Consider the following 22,855-nt stretch of genomic DNA (forward strand, 5'->3'; position numbering starts at 1 on the left):
TCTTCCCCCTGCAGCGCTTACCTCCTCTCCTCCTCCGGGCTAGCTGTGCAGTAAGTGGACAGGCTGAATAAAGACATAATCCTCAGCATGGAGAGGTTCAGCATGATCTGTAAGACAGCTGCAAAATAGTTGCAACACAACCTTTCTTGGCACTCGTTATCCTTGTTCTCCCTTCCTCGCTCTCTATCCTGAAAAGATTCCCCGCAGCAGCCGGCAGGAGAAGAGCGGGGAAGGGAAGACCAGGAGAACAATTGCCGGGTAGGGTTATATTGCTACTACTTTTTGCAGCGGTATTACTGATCATGCTGAACTTGTCCATGCTGAGGATTATGCTTTTATTCAGCCCACCTGCTTACTGCACAGCTAGCCAGCCGAAGGGGGGAGGGGGGCAGGGGTACCAGATTAGTACGGGGCCATACAGCTGACTGCACAGCTATTGCCTGGGAATCTGGGACTTTCTGGTGTTCATGCCTTATTGAGCTGCTTCTTATCCTGCCTATTGTATCAGCTACATACACTACACAGTTACACACTGTGCATAGCACCCCTGAACCCTGCACGTAGCAGCGCACCCCTGAACCCTGCACGTAGCAGCGCACCCCTGAACCCTGCGCTCCTGTACACAGCGCGAACCCCCTGAACCCTGCGCTCCTGTACACAGCGCGAACCCCCTGAACCCTGCGCTCCTGTACACAGCGCGAACCCCCTGAACCCTGCGCTCCTGTACACAGCGCGAACCCCCTGAACCCTGCGCTCCTGTACACAGTGCTGAACCCTGCGCTCCTGTACACAGCGCGAACCCCCTGAACCCTGCGCTCCTGTACACAGCGCGAACCCCCTGAACCCTGCGCTCCTGTACACAGTGCTGAACCCTGCGCTCCTGTACACAGCGCGAACCCCCTGAACCCTGCGCTCCTGTACACAGCGCGAACCCCCTGAACCCTGCGCTCCTGTACACAGCGCGAACCCCCTGAACCCTGCGCGCTGTACACAGCGTGAGCCCCTGCACGCTGTACAGTAGACAGCACAAGCCCCTGCACGCCGTAGACAGCGCGAACCCCTGCGCTCTATGTGAAGAGGCTGGTAAATGTAATTTACCCGCCCCTTTTTCTGAATGAACACAGTTTTGTTTGCTATGCATCAGTTTGTGAATGAACAGAAAGCTGCTCAGCACAGAGCACTTCCCATTCATTCTCTGTCCAATGCAACTGAGGCTGCAGAGAAAGGGACTGGGGAATCTGTCCCCTTTCTTTATCTAAGATTTTAGGGGCCTGCTAAGGCATTTTTGGCAGTTTGACATCTTCACCCCGGGTGAAAGAATATCTAGCTTCTCCACTGGTGCAAGCCTTGAAAAATGGCTAATGGGGAGGGGTGAAGTTTGGCATGAGCAGGTGAACTTGAAGATCCCTGCATCAGTTAAGGAGGGCCCCCTGCTAAGATCACCCTGTAATGACTCCTCTCATAGCCAACTTTTATTCTGACTCCTTGCGCTTATTTAGTGTCTCTTCTGTTCCCGGGGAACATTCCACTGGGTACTTTGTTCAGGAAGGTGTTCTTGCCAGCCAAGGCTGGGCTGTGGGATCAGTTGTTGGGTGCTTTGGCCCTGAAAGGTACTGGTCACAAATGCAACGCTCTCCTTCAAAACCAGTCTTTGTACAGGCCTATGGGGATTGTCACGCCGATGAGGAGGCGGCGGCAGGTAAGATTCAGATGTTCTCTGCAAGGGTTTCCTCTCCAATGGGGCTTGGGAGCCATGCCTGATGTTTAAAAGCTACTGTGGGATTATTAGCAGAAACAGTTAGGGCCAATTGCCTCAGCCAGAGTCTACTTGTCAAAAGGTTACAAAGTACTGGTCAAGGCAGTTGCTTAAGCACCCAATGTCTTCCTGATATACCCCCATTTGCTGGAGGTTGTGTATGCGGACTGAACCAATCTGAAGAAGGCATTTTCGCTGCCCAAATGGTTTTCCCAGCAGTAATCCAGAACTTCCTAAGAAATGCGGTCTTCCTGGGGTGTATGAAGGATGTCACTGACAAACCATTTCAGCCCTTTTTTATTAAGGCCTCTTTCCTTGGCAGTTGCAGCCTTGCTGCTATTGGTGGCTGCGGTGGTGACCCACTGGATTCTATTCTGTCAACATCTGGAAAAGCTCCTTAGGGCTTTTCACATTTCTGTGGATGCCTTGGACAATTCCATACAACAGATTTCCATATTGGGCTTGATGTCTGTGCTCATGTGCAGAATTTTGTGGTTGCTGATCAGGTGAACTTGTTTGCAAGAAGCAGCTGGAACAGTTGCCCTTTGTGAGTGCAAGGATGTTCAACAATTCCTTGAAGGTTCCCTGGGTAAGAGCACACTGCTACTCTTAAGAAGGAGGCAAAGGCCTCTGGCCAAAAACCAGCACCTTTTCTGGGACTAAGCATCATTTATTTTGTCACTCTCAAGCTTTGAGTTTTAAGCAGAAACCTACCCCCAGTGTCAAAGAAGAATTGGAATCACAATCTTTCAAGTTTGGAGAGATGTCCTCTATCCATTAAAAGGACATCCCCACTCACTCAAGTGAGCCAATGCTTGATGGCCTTCATTGTTGTCTGGACTCAAGAAGCCTGGGTCCATAACGGGGTGTCAGGTGTGTGCAAGATAAAGTTTAAGACTCCGCCCCCCCCCTTCCATGCTTTATGCACTCCATTGTGCCTTTTTAGATTTGCAGAAATGAACGGTCTATTTTTGCAGTCCTGGAAATGTTGCTTACTCTGGGGGTTATTGCTCCTGTCCGATTGTGGAAGGATTTTAGCGGTTTTACTAATCTTTTCACGGTTCCCAAGCTAAGCCTGGATGTGTAGCCTATTCTGGATCTCAAGGGCCTCCTTAGATTCCTGTGGATGAAAAAAGTCTGCATAGACTCCATCCAGTTAGTAGTGGCTTTGTTTCCACAGGGGGACTTCCTTGTGTCAGTGTGCATCAAGGATGCCTATCCGCATGTCCTGATTTTCATCATTACCAGTTTGTGGCATTGTCATTCAGCATCGCCACTGCTCCAAGAGTGTTTAAGAAAGCTTCAGCCCTGCGATTGTTGGCAGGTCAGAGTATTCCTAAACAGGTGGTCCCCGGATTACAAACAAGATCCGAGACTGTAGGTTTGTTCTTAAGTCGAATTTGTTTGTAAGTCGGAACAGGTAAATTTTTTTTAAGTTTAGTTCCAGCCAAATTATTAATTTTTAAGTTTTTTTGGATAGCATAGGGAAGGGTTAACACCCCTGTACCATTTGTTTTGCTGTCTGTACCCCTGTTAAGAAGATTTCAGCTCACTTTCTGTCCCTATGACAACTGGATTTTGAAAATTATGGGTTGTGGAAGCAAGGATTGGTGATAAAGCTTCAATGGAGACACTTTATTCCCATGAGAACTCTTATAGGAGTACATTCCCCTTCCTTGGGGGAGATTTTCTCTCACTTCCTGTTGTCTCCCTCCATTTGTAAGTAGGAGTCGTTTGTAAGTCGGATGTTTGTAACCCGGGTAGACAACCTTTGGGAGCATTATTGTCCCATGTAAAGCAGTGCAGGTCATGAACTGTTTGGCTGGATTCTGAACTTCCAAAAAAGTCGACATCAGAACCAACACAGTTTTTGGAATACCTGGGCCATGTATGTGATGCGTTGCAGTCAAAGGTGTTACTACTTAGGAAATGTCTCCTGTCCCACTTGGACTCTCCCATGCTCCTATCTCCCAAGACAAATCTGTGTCTCTAGAGTGGGGGCTCTTTACACAGTCACTGGAGATAGGAAAGTCACTCTTTTAATGTCTTCGAAAGTCCTGAGAACAGATACCAGCTTTTTGGGGCTGGGGAGGCATATTGGAGAATCTTAGTTCAGGGAACATGGTTGTCAAACGAGAAGTAGTTGCAGATAAACATTCTGGAACTTTGGGTAATCCTCATAAGTCTCCTTTATTGGTCTACCTACCTCCTGGGTCAACTGGTTATAGTGCAGAAAAAAAACCCTATAACTGTGGCTTATGTCCATCACCCAGGAGGAATTGGAAGCCAGGCTGCTCAAGCAGAAGTTAATCTGATTCTGGTGTGGACAGCACATCATGTTTTGGCCCTGTTGCCATGCTCATTCCCAGTGTGGAAATCTGGCAAGTGGACTTAGTCCCCAGAATCTGAACCTGGTGGGTGGGCCCTTGATCCGGAGGTGTCCAAGTTTGAAAATGTTTGTTGCCCTATAAGTAAAAGTTTCCTATGCGTTTGGTCTATTCGAATAGTGCCTAATAAATGTAGCTTGTACATTTTATTTACATTTTTTGTTGGTAAATTACCTGGAAATCCTGCCAGTTCCTTTTTGGTTACTTTATCAAATTGATCATACCAAGCATGGAAGCAGATAATGCTGGCATTGTCAGCTTGCGTTTTTGGGATTGTTTCTAGGAGATGCAGGATGCCATGCCGATGAATGGCTTGCCTGTATTTTCTGTAGTCAGTAAAGGTGCAACATTCCCCAACCATCCCTGCTAAGCTGATGTCCCTTGAATTGCACCTGGAAGATAATGTGCCTGTGTCCCTGGTATTAACTGTAGATGCTATGTCCCCATTCAGATTAAAAGCGGCTCTCAGCAGGAGCCTCGCTGTCAAAACTGCAAAGCACAAAGATGGGTACTATACTTCCACGCTGTGTGTGGCATCACACACTCTAGTCCAAAAAAAACTCGGCGTTAGACCCAGGGGAAATCTTCCATCCAAGTTTTTTTCTACAGCGCTCATCAAGGGTGCAGCCCTCCTCCGACTGGGAAGTCCTCTTTTAACACGCTGCAAAAAAACACACAGGAGGGCGCAACCACCTTGTGCATTACCGTTAATAATTTTTTATTGAATTCACATAAGCAAATGGACACTCAAATACGAACAAAAGTTAGTAAGTCAAAGAGATCTGCTCCAGCCAGAGCACAATGGCGGTAAGTCCTGGAGATGATTGGTTGGACTGCTCTTGCCCACCTGTCTGCCTACTATGTGGTCACATGACCACAGAATATAACCATAATGACATGGATGAGGTTGTGTGGGGTGCATTTTGGCATTTCTTCAGTCTGGTGTAGAGATGGCGCTGGCCTTGTGTTCCATTAAAGGTCAGTTTTGTCTATTCTGTTATGCTCTGTTGGCCTATTGCTTCCCAGCCCCTGGCATTGAGACGCTTCAATGTCCGCTACTGAGATTTTCTGTAAAGTCTGAGGATGCAGAGAATTATCTTCAGAAAAAAATATTGTGGTTGCTGGACTTATTGGAGGAAGGAGAGGGCTCGTACCTGGAGTCATTTGCTGAAGAGCTCTTCAAGGATCTTCAGCTGGACAATGCCTCCCCAGCTTATATTTGTGGAAGGTGCCCACCATGTCTTGCTGGAAGTGAATTTCAGGCCATTTCTGGTGAGACTACTTATTTGTGGAGATGGGACCTCATTTTATCTGCAGCGCTGCAGCATCTGCAAGAAACCACAACTTAAATTTGAAAATAAAATCCTCTTGTTTTTCCCCAACTTCCTAGCTGAAATCTATAAGCGCCAGAGAAGCTTTTTAGAGTAGGAGGTTAAAAAAGGTATTGTATGTAGCGTGATATATCCTAACAAGCTCAGGGTGGTCTACTAGGGATCAACTACATTTTTTGATACCTCCTGAGGATGCTAAGTAATCATTGGACTTGGTAAGCCATATCCACCTTTTATTATTAATGGAATTTTAACCCTTAGTCTGATTCATTCTTGTATACATAAATATCTGGTCACTGATCCCCGCCACCCTTTTCAATTTGACCTATAGGCCCGTACACACGTACCGATTGTCGGCCGTAAATATTTGGCCAACGTCCGATCGGCCGATTGTCGGCTTGTTAGTATGATGCTTCCGACAACCGACTGCGACTTTTCGGCCAAACAAAATCTGGTGTGCAGGCTATAAAATTTTTGTAGGCCAACAAAGAACGGCCGATTGTTCGTCAGTCAGTACAGATTTCGGCTGACAAAAAGCAGATGAGCAAGACTGGGCATGCTCAGAGAAGAAAAAACACATGGAAAGTTAACCATCACATGACATCAATTCTGCAGTCGGTTGTTGTTGGCCAACAAAATTCGTGTGCAGTCTTTAGCACTTTTCAACCTACACGACAGCACCGGACAAAAGACGGCCGAACGGTCGGCCGACAATCGGTGCGTGTGTACGGGGCTATAGTTAAATGATCCGTTCAATAGCCCTGCAAGGGCATTACTTGCTATACAAATCTGCCATCTACAGTCAGATTTGGATGATGGTTACAAATTGAATATCCAGAAAGATTAGCTTGCCTCTGGTATATCTCGGCTCCAATATATATGACCAGGCTGACCCCCTCCTATGGTTACCCCTACTTTATTGAAAGAACTCTGACTCGCTTTACCTGGTCAGGAATTTTGCCCTTCTTGTTAATAACTTATCTAATCTTTTAATCTGAACTTGAACTTTAGGGGTGCCTTTGAAATTGCCTGTCATTTTTAGGGGGTACTATGCCATGCAGACCTTGCTGCCCATTGTCTATTCAAACCTTTTATAAGGCCTTTGAAAATCCAGCACTTCCGGCCATAAAGTAGTTTAGTATTCTAGTCTGGGATCAGGCTTGGAGACCAGTGGCTGTAGTATGAGATGTTCACACAGTAGTCGGCTGGATGAATACACAGGCAGCTCACCCTAGCAAATGATGCAAGGTCTAAACACTAGCTGGTCTTCACCGGAGCTCCTCATGGTGCAGTAAGGTTTTGCTGTGTGCTGATTCAAGGTTGCAGCCCTCTGAATTGCCCCAGCAGGAAGAAAACAAGCGGTCTGGAACAAGCAGAAGTGTAGTCCATAAGTAATAACTAGATGGTATTGGGCGGAAGCATAGTCCATGAACAAGCCATGGGTCGATAAGTGGTAACGAAGAAAAGGACAGCAAGTGGCACAATGAGAAGAGCCACAGCCAGTCACCACATAGGTCCCAGGTTCAGATCCAGATCCTGACAGTATTCCTCTCCTTCCAAGACGGCCCCTAGACGTCCTAGGGCCAGGTTTGGGGGAAAATTTCTGGTCGATGAACAAGCCAAAAGGTCAGTAATGAGTAGCGGTTAGATGGGATCATGTGGAAGTGTAGTCGAACAAGCCAAGGAGCAAAATATAGCTTGGAGAGAGCACAATAATCTGGCAAACAGGAATTGCAAAGGCATGGCTTGAATATAAAGTTCATGAGAAGGAGCAAAGAGTTCAAGGTTCAACAGAGACCAGGTAGAAAGCAGGAATGTCTGAGAATAAAGAAGGGGCCGTTAAGTATTTTAGGTGGCACAGCTAGAAGAGTTAAGGCTAGACACCACAGAGGAACTAGGTTCAGATCCGGATCCTGCCATGTAAAGAGAAATGGTCTCCGGACGTTATAAGCTTAGAAAGTGATGGCTGGAACGATGGTTGGGATTACCCGTTTTTACATGTCAGAGACAGACTTGTACAATTTTAAAATTATACATTGCTTTTAGCTTACGCCAGCACAATTGGGAAACTTTTGACCAGCTACTCTAGTAACCGCTGCAGATGTCAAGTGCTACTTTTACTACTGCTTTGACCAATGTCTCAATACCCCAAGATCATGGGGTTTGCTTATTAGGCCTCGCTGAACCCACGGCAGTTCAGAAATCATCAAGAACACTACTTGGCCTATTGCTACTTTATGCCAGGAAAGCAATTGTACTCCATTTTTGAAATCTCCATCGCCTCCAACTTTGGACAAATGGAATTCCTTGGTTAAAGAGTAAATCCAGTTGAGATAAAAAAACATTCCCCTCTAGGTGATTGATGTACATTGCAAGAGCTTTATAAAACTTTGTTGCTGATTCCTACCTGTTTCTGCTCTGAAAAACAAGCTGTTTTTCTACGCAGAGTGAACCTGCATGAGAGTGACTTTAATCGGGTGATGCACTTGCAGTGTTCTAATGATGAAATTATTAACCCGGTGGGAGTATATCACCAAAAATGACATTTTTGTGGATGCCTAAAATCCAACATGTATCTTAGTGCAGACTTCTGGAAAAATCACTGAGCCAGCCACACAAGCAAGAAAATGACATTTCTGTGGGCGTTCCATACACCAGCTGTGTACAGAACACCTCTAGATTGTCCTAATGCATTGAATTTTACAAGAAAATACAGCACTGCAGTTTAAAAAAGGAAATGTCATTTTTAATATTCAATTACAATATGACTTGTGTAGCAATTGAATATGCTATATTATACTATATGTGTGTGTATAGATAGATTTTTTTTTTTTTTTCCAATTTGTTTTGATGAAATTGGAGTTACCCTTTAACTCCACTCTGCCCCTATATAGAGCCACCCGTAAGAGCAGAGGATGCTTTGTCATAAGATATGGTCCCTGTCTCAGGAGTTCCCTGACAATGCAACATCAAACTAAGACTTCTAGGGTTTACATGCTTTCATCAAGACTCTTAAAGTACGCTCCATTCATGTAGTTGTCTCTAATTTTGCACTAATGCTGAAGGGATTTAGATTTCTAGTGAAAGGGTTTCCTGTAAGCATCTCTTGCTGGATGGATAATATAATTTGATATATCAAGTAGAACAGTCTACCTTTTAATGTAATTGTTAAACACAACACAAATGATCTTGCTTGAATTTTACAGGGAGAGGAGATGGTGGAGGAGACTGCAACAGAATGTCTATATAAAGCCATGTTGTTTAACATACCTCAATACATGGTAAGTTCTCTAACTTGGGTCAGTGCTCAGAAATCATTTTTGAATACATTGCCTGCAGCTCGCTTAGCTTTGTGTAGAAAGTTTAGCTAAAACCATAGCTACATACCAATGTTGGACGATTGACATTTGAGACCACTAAAGAGTTGATGGGACTTAATGGGAAGCTGTGGGACTGTAGTGTGCTGCTTTGGTCAACATAAACCTAATACTGTATATCCCCTAATTTATGTGATAATTTATTCTATATAGTAAGGTTTCACTGTCAATTGAGTCAGAACTACCATGTGCACAAAAAAATCTTGGTTGCAGAGCCCAGCAATTTTTATGTGTGTTTTTTTTTTTTTTTTTTTCCTATCTGAGCATCAATAATTTGGAAATCATTTAGTGAGAGAATATTTCTCTGTCCTCATATTGCTTAAAGAAGAAGTAAAGGCAAAACTTTTTTTTTTTTTTCTAGTTTTGGATAAAGTGGAGAGGGACTAGAACTCCTGTCAGTTTTTAGTTAAAGCGGAACTCTACCCAAAATTGGAAGTTCCGCTTTAAGGACTTGTTGTCCCCCCCTCTCCTCTTGCACAATTGCCACTTTTGAGGAGCGGTGGGGGGGGGCTTAGCAAGTACCCGATTTTGACAGGAACGGCTTCCCACTTCTGTTCCAAGCGCTCGGCAGGGGAAGTTCTTCTTCTTTCCTCCCCTGCAGTCCTCTGGGACACTGACGGGTCCCAAAAGTCTGCATCCACCATTCACAATGCACAGCGCGACATGGGCAAGTGGGCACCCGGCTGTCACAGCCAGGTGCCCATTGTGCAGATGCCGGCGCCACCGAGGGAGGATAGAGGATGAAGATGGCTGGGCTGAGTGCACAGCCGGACTAAAGTCAGCAGCTACACTTTTTTTCTTCCTGCTGACTATTTTATCCTTTTGATAGGTGGCTGGAACTCCTCTTTAAGGATACAACTTCACTGTTTGCCCTGTTAACCATTATCAATGAACGTGAAAGTAAAAGAAAATCCCACATTTTGGCTTGTCCCCTGAAAAGTAATAGAGGGGAAATCTTCCAATGGGAACACTAGTTCTGGTGAGCTGGGGGAAATTCCCTTAATTTTTTAATCAGTGATGTCCCCTCACTTCCTGTTTGGCTATGGGACAGGAAGTGAGGGGAAATCTCTGCAATGGGACACAGATGGCGAAAAAAAAAAGGTTTTGACCTTCCCTTGCTCTAGCCAAAATTCTTTAAAAAAAAGTTTTGCCTATAGTTGTACTTTAGGCTTGGTTCACACTGCCGCATGGAGTGACTCACAGCATGGGTCCCTGTTCACTGTTTCAGGTCCGATTTTCAGTCTGCGATTTTGGCTGAATTTGAACCTGAAAGGGACCAGAAGACGCACAGGACTCTTGTACAATTCGCACCGCCGCTATGTGAAGCGGCTCCATAGAAAGCCAGTCACAATTTTCTGACATGCAAATTGGATGCGGGGAGACCCACATTCAATCAAAAAATGAAGGGAGAAGGGGAATGGGAAGGACCAATAGAATTCCCTGTATTCCTTAGTAAGTCAAGGATATAGTGGGATGTGACATGAATTGCAAGTAATACCAATATTACCAAACGGCGTGTTGCCGGTGAGCCAAGCAACTATGTAGCATGTAGAAAAAGGAATTGGAAAGGAAGGAGTTGCATTTATGGCTCAAACTCTGGCAATTGGTTAATAAAAAACTACTTTATTGGAGAAAAGCAAGATAAAATCATACACGACACAAATAAACTTTCAATGGAGGTAAAGTGACATGAATAAAAACACATGCATGTATGTAAGAGGTCCGCCTTGGTGGCAACAAAGTACCTCACTCAGGCTCCACCCACCTACCAAAATACCCCAAATGATGGGAGGTGGATAGTACCCGTTATACCGCTAGATAGCAGCCCTGTGCTTGGTATAGTTCATGAGTTTATATCACATATAGAAACAGCCTTGGATCTCCATATATGGTGATATTGTCAGGTGCCTAATTAGGTACAGGGCAGAATTGAAGTAATGGGGCCAAAGGGAAGGCAATGGGAGGTTCAAAAACTTGTTTTCCATCCATGTAGTTGATACAATTGGCTATGTTCCTTAACCGTATCATCAACTCGCTACATCAAATATCATGGTGCATTCCAGATTATGTATTCAGGAAAAAATATATGAAAAATATTGCAGCAAATAATATCAAGGGGTTTGTTCCTTTTACGTGTGGTAAGTTAATTCATAGCATATTGTAGTAACATTTGATTTTCATTTTTATGTCTATGCACTCTACATTACTTGAAAGAACACCGAGTCCAATGTCAAAGACAGTTCATTAGGAGGAATTATTCCACCAAACTTGATTAGTGTGGACCCTCCACAGATGAATTGTTCATGGGAGATTCACCAGAGTAAAAGTGCATCAATTAGCAGATGGTTCATAAGACAGACTGACAACATGAAAGCAGCAGCACATGAAGCACATATAATTAGCCGATTGCTATTCAAACTCTGTTTTGCCTTATTACTCTCCTGGTTTTAAAGATTGTCTGTAGTGAGGTATTATTCCACTCGCATATAGAGAGTATGTGGACCCTCATTTAAGATTTTTGCCACGGAGAGGAGGCTGCCCATATGTTTGATAGATGTATCAAAAGCAGTCTAAGGTAGCAGACATATTTTGCAAGCAGTTGACAGGACTGGTTATGTGGATATATGTATATCCTAAACTCACGTGTCCGGATAGGATGTATATGTGCCGAATCCCTCCAGATGTCTCTGTCTATTAATGCAAGGTTGTCCGAAAGTCCTTGATATAGTTGCGCTTGGTTTTAAAGTAGATGTCTTAGCCAGGTGAACGGAAGATGGCCGATCAACTTCCCATGGTTTGGAAAAAACGTGCGGTATTTGTTTGCTGCATGATCAAGCAAGTTTGTCTCCCGCGCTCGAGGATAATGTCGGCGTGCCTTCCGGGTAAGGTGGGTGGAGCTGTCGTCGTGAGGTCTATGGTGCGTCTGACGTCAACGTGTTTCACGTGACGCAGCACGCTTCTTCAGGACGTCACAAGTTTTTTGAACCTCCCATTGCCTTCCCTTTGGCCCCATTACTTCAATTCTGCCCTGTACCTAATTAGGCACCTGACAATATCACCATATATGGAGATCCAAGGCTGTTTCTATATGTGATATAAACTCATGAACTATACCAAGCACAGGGCTGCTATCTAGCGGTATAACGGGTACTATCCACCTCCCATCATTTGGGGTATTTTGGTAGGTGGGTGGAGCCTGAGTGAGGTACTTTGTTGCCACCAAGGCGGACCTCTTACATACATGTATGTGTTTTTATTCATGTCACTTTACCTCCATTGAAAGTTTATTTGTGTTGTGTATGATTTTATCTTGCTTTTCTCCAATAAAGTAGTTTTTTATTAACCAATTGCCAGAGTTTGAGCCATAAATGCAACTCCTTCCTTTCCAATTCCTTTTTCTAGACCCACATTCAAGTCGCAATAGTGTGAACCCAGCCTTAATGTTGTATTAAGTTGGCCACACAAGTTTAAATCTGATAGTACTTTGTGATATCATAATCTTCTTTTAAATGATCCAACAGCTATGCATTGTAAGGGCCTACATACAGAGTCTGTTTAGTTTTATTTGGGCAGTGTCTCTCGCTACATAGTTGTTGGTAGATCTAAACAATTGTACAATCCGATTATCAGTTGTAGGCATCTTGAAATTGATACTTTGTATTTCCCTATGTGAGATACGCTTTCAAAATGATGTTGCTTCATGTTTCCAGTTGACGGATAATCTCACTTTTCAGTATCCAAAGTAGTTGTCAGGATCCAAGCAGAATGCTATCTATATCAAACAATACGGTCTGGTTTATTCAGACCTTTTACATGCAACTCTGATCATTCCATTGTGTTTCTTGGAAACTTTGGTGAGCCGTATTAGTTTCTTATTAGAAATGGAAATGGAGCAATATAAAACGTCTGAAGAATTATAATGGATAACCTTTTCCATAACTGATAATGGATTGGACGTCTGTTTAATCCACCAATTAGGTGCACTTATGGACATCATCTATACTGTATAGTTATGAAAACGCGCAAAAAAACTATTTCGGACTGTACAGGCCACACAAGGATTAAACCGCTTGTAATAAAATCATACAATTGATCAATAACCAATATTAAGAATTTCATCCAATGTACATATTTGTTAAAAACAATTCTAGTACTGATAGAGTTCACTGTGTATCATCATACACCAAAAGAGAATGCTGGTAAAGTAAGTCCTCATATGCCGATGCGTTTCGCCAGACTTTGCTTTATCTGGGCCTATGAAGACATTACAGCACTCGCCTAAGAAAAGACAATAACATATTATACAGTATCCATATATGTCAATATTCAATACATTCATGCATTCACTACGTGCAAGCCACCCCAGGCACAAGGAGACACCAGCACCATCACTCCCTAGGCAGCCACTGCAGCATCAAGGAAACCCACCAACCACACTTCAAATTGGATTACCAAGTATTAGATTGGATACATATTCATCGTCCAATCAAGATGTGCTTTAAGCAGGCATAGTCTTTTCTACTGGTGCCCCACTGTACAGGACATAGATATGTCAGGGGTGGAGGGAGACAATCACTAGGCAAACTTCTATATGGGGATATAAGGTTTAGGGGTTACCATGAGACATGCTCTAGAAGAATAGGTGCTGTATATGTGGCATATTATCTATGATGTGTATAAGTTTGTGCCTGTTTTGGCAGATTGCCTTGTTGAAGATACTTCTGGCAGCTGCTCCAACTTCCAAAGCCAAGACCGACTCCATTAATATTCTGGCTGATGTTTTGCCTGAGGAAATGCCGTGAGTAGTACTGAAGTGGGGTAAACTTATCATATAAAAGCAACTGTCCGCAATGTTCTAGTTAATAAAGCTCAGTAAATCTGTACAGTTGATGAAGTGCATCATGCCAAGCCTTATACTGCATTGCTTGGACTTATTGAAGTTCAAGTTCCCCAAAATTGCTTTGGTAATGTGGCTCTTAAGAAAAATGCATATATACAGTAAAACATTGGATTGAGAGAAACTTGGTTTGAGAGCGTTTTGCAAGACGAGCAAAATTTTTTTCTATAAATTTTGACTTGATAAACAAGTGATGTCTTGATATACAATTAGTGTCACGTCTCAACTGAGTATAAAAGAGAAGAGAGGCGCTTCTAAATGTAGCAACGTGGTTACATTTAATAAAGGTACAATATTTAGCAAGGAGAAAGGGAGGAAAAAACTCCCCTTGGGAAGAAGACAGTCCCCAGAATGGTCAACGGGCCACCCCTGGAAGCAGAATACATTTTATTCTGCTTCCAGTTTGCATGTGCTGTGCGAGTTAAGACTGGATGTTCTAATACTCTATGCTATGTGTCTGAAGGCGATACTGGTTTGTTGGCGTTTTTATCTTGGTTGTTCCCTTAGCCTGGCAGCTTGTTGGAGATTCTCTATCCATCTCCTGCTCTTTATTTCCGGACCCTTGGTGGGGTGTATTCCCTCCCTCCTGGGAGCCCGTTGACCATTCTGGGGACTGTCTTCTTTCTAAGTGGAGTTTTTTCCTCCCTTTCTCCTGATAAAGCTGGCGCTAAGGCGATGTCACTTGCTACCATATTATGTAAGAAGTCTGTCGTTTGATTCCATCGATAGATACCATATTTTGTAAATCTGTCTGATAAGAATACAATGTTTGGATCCTGAAGAAGCTATTTCAGCGAAACGCGTTGATCCATCAGTAGATTATACCATTCAAATTCAGGCCTTCGGACCTGCTCTGCATATGTACTGTCAACCTTGATTGTATCCGTTTTAGTGGTTTGTATGTATATTTAAATAAAATCTACATTACATTGTTTTTTCCATCACATGTGGATATATATATTTGTAATATTTAAGAGGCACATTTAAATCCCCACCGTACAGGTTTGTTAGATACAATTTCCCCAGTTCTTCCTTCCCCCATTCCCCTTTGTATTCCACTAACACACCTGGATTCTATCTTTTTCTGGAATATGATTCAGGGGACGGTGCCATTGACTTGTTATGCAGCCCACCCCTCTCCATACAATTTTAAATACAATATTTAGCAACTCACATGGTTGATTAAATAAAACAGGCACATCGAAGTATGCAAGCATCTGGAGTAAGGCTATCCACATAAACCATCCTCTGCACCCCCATCAACGTCATCCCTTCCACGCTGCACTCCACGAGCGCTTCAAGCCTCGCTTTCAGATCGCTCTACTGCAGGGTAGTCTTCCTGGTCACAATTGCAGACTGAAAACGGTGAGAGCCGACGATGCGAAGATGGTCTATATGGACAGATTCATCCCTGGTGCCTGCATTCTTAGATGTGCCTGTTTTAATCATCAACCATGTGAGTTGCTAAATATTGTACCCTCATTAAATGTAACCATATTGCTACATTTAGGGGCGCCTCTCTTCTGAACAAGCCCAAGGTCATTGTGTTATGGAAACATCAACCACAGTTGTCTTGGCTAAGCTGTAGTTCACCTTTCTTGCTCCCCTTCACCAATATTGGCTAGTATGGCTGTGCCAGTGACAATTTGTAGGCAAAGGGGCAGGTCACCGCTAAATCATGACAACCATTTCTGTAATGGTGATCCAGCATTTTGTAGTACTGGATCCTTCTGCAAATTTTATAGTTCTATTGGTCCAGCTTGGCCCAATGTAGGTATATATGTGCTATGCCTGTGTAATCCCTGTGGAGGCTGGAAATTATTGTAGATGGCACCGCTACAGTGGTTATTGCTGCTAGCTTCTAGGTCCTGTGCCAAGGGGCTGCCCTCCTACTTACTGAACATGGGAGATTGCCCACTCAGTATGGGAACCACTCACAGAACACATTGCATTTTCTCAGTGAATGCAAAGTGTTCTCTGATTGGATGAATTGGAGATTGAGACAGACCCACCCCACCTCGCCACCTCATCCAATCGGAGAATGTTTTGCCATCATTGAGAAATTGCAAAGTGTTTCCTGAATGGTGCCTGTGCTGAGTGAGCGATCTCCTTTGTTTACAATGCTGCAGGGCAGCCACTGAGAATGGGTCCCAGAACCTCATGGAGATCACTGTAGTAGTGGTGGGTGCCTACTTCAGTGATTTCCAGCTTCCACAAGTATAGCACATACATACTTACATTGGGAAAAACTGGACCAAAGTAACAAAATAAAAAAAAATGTAATATAATAAAATATTATTAAACTCCTTTTAAAAATTGCTATACCTACCTAAACGTCAGCTCTAAGGGCTTGTGCAGACAGATTATCTAAGTAATATTCACAATTTTTGCTTTTAATTTTATATAGCTTAAGGTTTTTTTTTTTTTTTTTTAAGGCACTTCAGCTCTCAAACCTGTATACTACTTAGCTGCCTATACATGGATTGAAATTCGGGTGGTTCAGCAGGGACCTGTGGTTGTACAGAAGGGCATTGTGGTTGTACAGAAGGGCATTGTGGTTGTACAGCAGTGGATCTATCAACCGACTTCTGTACAACCACACTAAGGGATTTTCCCCGCTCGACCAGCATCACAGGCTGTAGACTGCAGCTCTTATCAGTGTTTTCGGATTATTTTCCTGTCTAAATACAATAGCTCAGTTGGAGGGTTCCCCAATCCACTTTGAATGTGTGAATTGCAGAATTGGGTCAGGTTTTTTCAGCAGCAGGTTGAACAAAAAAAACTGACTTATGTATGGGCTGCCTTACAGACCATAGCAATTTTTATATTTCCTGTTTTGGTGTTGACTTTTCATTATTTGATGCTGACCTCCCACTAATATGCGGCCCCATTAGACTGGGCTTTTTTCTGTGGGGCCACATATTTGCGTACCACTTTGTGCTGGGAGAGCACAGCGCGCTCCGACCACAGAGACCGGGTCTCACCGGGAGCCCCGAGCCCTGTATGAACGATCGGACCAGAAACACCCGATTCTGGGTCACCTGATCACTGCGATTAGCCTCTGAAAGGTTACCACAATGATCAATCACTGTGAAGCTTGCCCCCATGTTATTTCTTTTTGTGAATGGAGGAGAGTGAAACATTGTATCTCCTTCCTTGCAGAGAGAGAGAGAAAAAAAATTAATAAATAAAAAATACCTAGATCAAGGTTTGATCTAGGTCAGTGTTTGGGTCAAAGTCAGTGTCAAAGGTCATGGTCAGTATTTTTATGGACAGGAGTTTTGTTTTATTTATTTTTTAAGTCTGTCTTTAAAACGTGATTTTAGGTAGGATAAAAACAAAAAAGCAAAATGCGCACGATTGTTTCAAGGCTGTACTACGAGTACAAACAACAACTAACATACACATGTGGTATCGCTGTGATTGTCGGGAGCAGGAGAATTTATTTTGGGTTGTTTTTTGGCGGAAGGTTATGGTATTAGAAAGAAATATACAGCTACAGTAAACCCCCCTCCATTGCGAGGGTTACGTTCCGGACCCAGCCGCGAAAAGTGAAATTCCGCAAAATAGAAAAACCCTATTAAAATGCATTGTAGGCATGTTTTTTTTACTGTCACTGTACATGTAAAAGCATTTTAAGGTCTTTAAACACACTTTTAAAACAATAGAAACTCATTTAAACACATAAAAGATACTAAGAGACATAGCAAGAGCTATGGAAAACACAAAAATATTTCATTGTTAACCACTTAAGCCCCGGAAGATTTTACCCCCTTCCTGACCAGGGGGTATTTTGCGATTCGGCACTGCGTGACTTTAACGGACAATTGCGCGGTCGTGCGACGCTGTACCTAAACGAATTTGGCGTCCTTTTTTTCCCACAAACAGAGCTTTCTTTTGGCGGTATTTGATCACCTGTGCGATTTTTTTGATCACGCGCTATAAACAAAAAAAGAGCGTAAATTTTGCAAAAATAGCAATATTTTTCCCTTTTTTTTATATGAAATTCCCCCAAAAATAAATGTAAAAATCAAAATTTTTTAATATTTTCGGCCAATTTGTTTTATGCTACCTATGTTTGGTAAAAAAAATCGCAAAAAGCGTATTTTGATTGGTTTGCGCAAAAGTTATTGCGTTTACTAACAAAGGGAAAGATTTTTGTCATTTTTGTTGTTTTTTCTTTTAACGCGTAATGGCGGCGATCTGCGATTTTTTTTTTTGCGGTACTGCGACAATGCGGCGGACAGATCGGACCCTTGACTGACATTTTTGACACTTTTGGGGTTACCAGTGACATTTCTACAGTAATCAGTGCTATATATATGCACTGTTACTGTAAAAATACACTGGTAGTGAAGGGGTTAACTTTATTTGAGAGGGAGGGGCTGTGTGTGTCCCTAGGGGCGTGCTTCTAACTGTGATTGGCTGGGGCTTCAACTGTATGCAGAGTGATCAATGGATCTACATAGTAGATCCATGTGATCATCTCTCATACAGAGAGGAGAATGACAGGCAGCTTGTTTACACAAGCTTCCTGACTTTCTCCCTCTCCCCCGCCGATCGCAGAGTGGCCGGCGGCGATCGGGTCCGCCGGTCACACGCGCGGGGGGGTCCGTGACCACGCGGGAGCGGGAGCGCGCCTCCGGCGGCGCGCGCTCGCTCCCTAAACCCTCACAGGCGAGCGACGTGTGAGGGGCTGACCGCCCACGTAGATAGTCGTGCGGCGGTCGGCAAGTGGTTGATGATTTATATAGTAAAATAACCGGGAACGCAAAAACTGAACCGCGATGGAGCGGGGGATTACTGTAATCTTTTTTTTTTTTTTTTTTTTTGGGCCAGTTTTCCTTTTGATAATTAAAAAAAAGATTACCATTTACCACCAAATGAAAGCCAATTTGTCCTGAAAAAAAAAAAACGAGGTAAAATCCAACTATTTGCGCAAAGTAGTTGTGATATGTACAATTTTACGAACGCATGTCAAAGTTGCAAAATTATGCTTGGGCATTAAGATTTGTTTTACCTTCAGCTGCTAGGGGATTAAGAAAACAAAATGATACAGACACTCCTCTTTGGGGACAGACTAGGCAATCTATTGACAGTATTGTTTTTCAAAAATTTATATGTATTTTCTATATAAAAGACATAAAAAATAAAGAGGTAACAGACATTTTTTTTTACACTTGTTTTAAAAGTAAAAGTTTTATTTTAAATATAAAGTATACATTTTATTAAAAAATGTCTCATTTAAAGTGACACCAAAATGATGTTTCTGTTGCAAAGTCATTTGGATTTTCCTTTTTTTTAGTTTTGAACATTTTTCTTTTATGTAATCTAAAAGTCCAATAAACAAAAGAAAAAATGGAGATAAAAACTATGCAGGGGCAGAGAGGGAGGTAACTGGGGCTGTTCAGGGTTAATAAGGAGTTTAATAATATTTTATTATATTTTAATTTTTTTTTTTTTTTAATTTTGTTAACTTGTATGGTTTCTTTGATATGCATATGATATCGGTTAAAGATCACACATGAATGAAATGGTAAAAAACCATTGATGCATGTGTGGTGGACGTGCCGTAAGGTTCATTGCTTTTGGATGAGGGTTCACTCATTTATTTTCCCAGTCACAATGGTTAATATCACTAAAGACGCAAGAGTCGCCCTACTAAACAAGCTTGTTGAAAATACACTGCGACATACTCAGACCTTCATTTACTTTATGTTCCTAGCGGCCAAAATTGCTATAGCGTCAGTGTGGAAAAGAGCTGTTATAGACATTGCGCTAGTCAAACGGAAACTTGCGTGGATCACGTTGAATGAAGAAGTCGTGAGTGTCTTACGGGATAAATAAATCCATCTTTGACAAAGTATGGTCCCCTTGGCTTGCTTAGTTACAGGTCCCGAATAAACGAAACTTACTTTTTGGATGATCGATAGAGGATTCCCTGACAGGTTCGTCTTTTTTTTCCCCTTCTCCTTGGCATCATGCTCGAATAGCTTTTTTTCTCTTTTCCTTATTTAAGTTGCTTTTGTTTGCACTAGGGGGGATTGGAGTCCCAATATAAAACCGTCATGTTGCTGGACAATGGATAGTATTTTGGAAGCTATAATCACTGGATAAATTCTTTCTTGGTTTATAGACCTATTTACAGTGACTACGCTTTAGTTCGATCTGGACCTCAGGGTCCTTTTCAGATATTGTTTTCATATTCTGATTAACTGGGCAGTTGTCTGGATGGCTACCTCCCAGTGTTTATGATGTTAATGTTATCTCATACATACATAGTCTATAGCGCAATGCAAGCTTTCCCTGTTTATGTCCAAGTATGCATCCGGGGCCTTATGTAAGACCTAATCCGTTTGCCAAATTCTTCTTTTATCCCCCCCCCCCCCCCATTTATGTTCCAATTTTGTTGCATGTACAGAGCATGCAATTGTTTGCTACTCTGTCAAGTGAATAATTACTCTTTGCTCTCTTCAAACCTATTAATAAAAACAATTGAAACAGAAATGGTAAAATATAATGAAGCTATACATGTTTACCTTGTATTTACTCAGTGAACTCTGTGATGCTTGTAGACCACAGGTGTCAAACACAAGGTCGCTGGCCAAATCCGGCCCTCCAGGCTAATTCATGTGGCCCTTGCACCTCTGCTGCAGCTGCTGCATCTCCCTCATCTCTGCCCCCACCTTGTCGCAGCAGAGAGGGCAGAACTCCTCTGCCAGATCCTTTGCTTCCCCCCTGCAGCTGCAGAGAGGCTACCCCCCCCCCCAACTCAGCAGTTGGCAGCAGAGAGGAGGACACAACTCCTCCTACAGATCCTGCACCTCACTGTGCAGCCACTGAACCCCCTCCTCTCCGCCTCCATTGGTCTTAGCATTCAGCAGACTTTGGCAGCTGACTCCAGCCTTCCTCCAGACCCTGCAGTTGCTGCTTTCCAACTCTGCCTCCAGCTTCTTCCCAGCAGCAGCACATTGTAAAGGGTTATGCACTGTGATGGAAATAATTTGCGTGTCTGATCACACAGTAGAGACAGATTTTTGAGCAACATTTAGTGAATACTGCTTTATGAAATGAGTGATATCCACTGTGAACTGCAGCTACTGGCTCCCAGACAGAGCATGTAATGGTGTCACTGACATGATCCTTCATGTCACTGAAGGGTGTGTATGTATGGGTAGACGCATGCTTACTCCCCAGAACTTTGATGCCAGTTAATTGTGTATATTTCAGCACAGGCAGGTGCAGGAAGAGATTAAACTAGCGCAAAAGGAAAGACAAAGTATTACTGGCAATTTTAAAATGATCTTGGGTGGGTGGAGTTGTGTTGTTTTATATATATATATATATATATATATATATATATATATATATATATATATATATATATATATATATATATATATATATATATATATATATATATAATGTGTGTGTGTGTATGTGTGTATATATATATATATTTATTATTTTTTATATATATATATTATATATATTATTTTATATATATATATATATATATATATATATATATATATATATATATATATATATATATATATATATATATTATTTTTTATATATATATATATATAATATAATATTTTTTTTTTTTTTCTAAAAAAAAAAATGCCTGTCATCCACATGAGCACTGAATTTTTCAACATAAGTCATTGATCTCTGCTTTGTGAGTAGTGAAGTTAATCAGTAACCTATTCTGTGGCAGTGACTGTAAAATGTGTAACATCAAATATTGAAACGATTAAAGTGTTACTAAACCCAGGAGCCTGCATTCACAATATCTGGTCTCCCACATTACACAGAACATGGAAATGCAATTATTTTAGTAAATATAAACTGCTAAATACCTTTTTTTCATCAGCAGTTGGAGCATTCTTGTTACTTCTATCAGTGTATGGTTAAAAATTGTAGGAGGAGTTTTTCATTCTCCCCTGAATGTCCTATGAGGCTGCAGGATCCCTGAACCTCTGTTTGGACAGTACTGATTGGCCCTGTGCTGATCACATGCACTCTCCCAAGAAAAAAAAAAAACTCTCTAGCAATACACACCAAACTGAGCATGTGCAGTGTGCCCCCAGGGATTAGGAGATGGTTTGGGGACAGTGGAAGGAGGAGAGGATCAGAGAAGACAGGATCAAACAGCCTTTTTACATAATGTGCAGGAGTAACCCCTTACAGTGAGGATAACAAGCATGCTTTACTGCATATACAGACTGATTTTAATGTGTAGGTTTAGTAACACTTTAAATAAAATCATTCTTAAACCCTTTGGGGGGGGGGGGGGTGTGGACATTTTATTTCCGTACTTGCATGTGACTGTTTCACGTTATCTTTCATCCCCTAGGGTCACTGTGCTGCAGAGTATGAAACTGGGGATCGACGTGAACCGTCACAAAGAGATCATTGTGAAGAGTGTATCTGTGCTGCTGGTACTGATGCTCAAACACTTCAAGCTTAACCACATCTACCAGGTATAGTGCCCAGAAATGTGTGACAGCAATACATATTTCTGTTTTCTACATCTCTCCATTACAAACCCTTGCATTGGACAAGGAGAGGAGTCTGCCTATTTTTCATTAATTAGGTTTGAGACGTTTATTTAAAAACACTCAAGCTTGTTTTGCACATGCCAGAAACTTCGTTCTCTTTTTAGTGAAGGGCGCTTACAGAATCAGACTCCCAATTTACGTTACTAATCTATAACAGGAGCCTGCAATTGTGTGTAATGTTTACTCCACGTATGTATGAAGCGCTACCCCCATAGGATCCCCTAAAATGTTTTTGGATTTCTTTGTACACCTGAAGATGACACACCACTCTTACCCATCACTAAAGCTGGCCATACATTATACAATGTTCTTGTTTAAATTCCTTTAGATTTACCTTTTAAACCAGTGGCCTAGCTACAGGGGTCGCAATGGTGACCTCGCCCCTGCTCCGGGGGGGGGGGGGGGGGGACATGCGGCTCATAGAGGTTGCCAGATCAAACTCCCAGTGCCGACACATCCAGCATTGTGAAAGCAAAGGAGGTAGAGCAGTCTTCCTGAGTGCTGTGCTCCCTGCTTCACCTTACAGTGCAGTACACAGCT

At 42.5% G+C, this 22,855-nt stretch overlaps 1 protein-coding gene across 1 annotated transcript in view; it reads left to right on the plus strand.

The window, feature by feature from the left end:
- Positions 1-22,855, plus strand: part of STRIP2 (striatin interacting protein 2) — a 120,107-nt gene that overhangs the window by 64,796 nt on the left and 32,456 nt on the right. Inside the window, exons 14-16 of the mRNA XM_082255298.1 lie at positions 8,681-8,755; positions 13,552-13,649; positions 22,111-22,237. Coding sequence (XP_082111424.1) covers positions 8,681-8,755; positions 13,552-13,649; positions 22,111-22,237 — 300 coding nt within the window. The remainder of the gene's footprint in view (positions 1-8,680; positions 8,756-13,551; positions 13,650-22,110; positions 22,238-22,855) is intronic.

This window comes from Pelophylax lessonae (genome assembly GCF_965119305.1).
Source record: "Pelophylax lessonae genome assembly, chromosome: 4".
NCBI classification, from domain to species: Eukaryota; Metazoa; Chordata; class Amphibia; order Anura; family Ranidae; genus Pelophylax; species Pelophylax lessonae.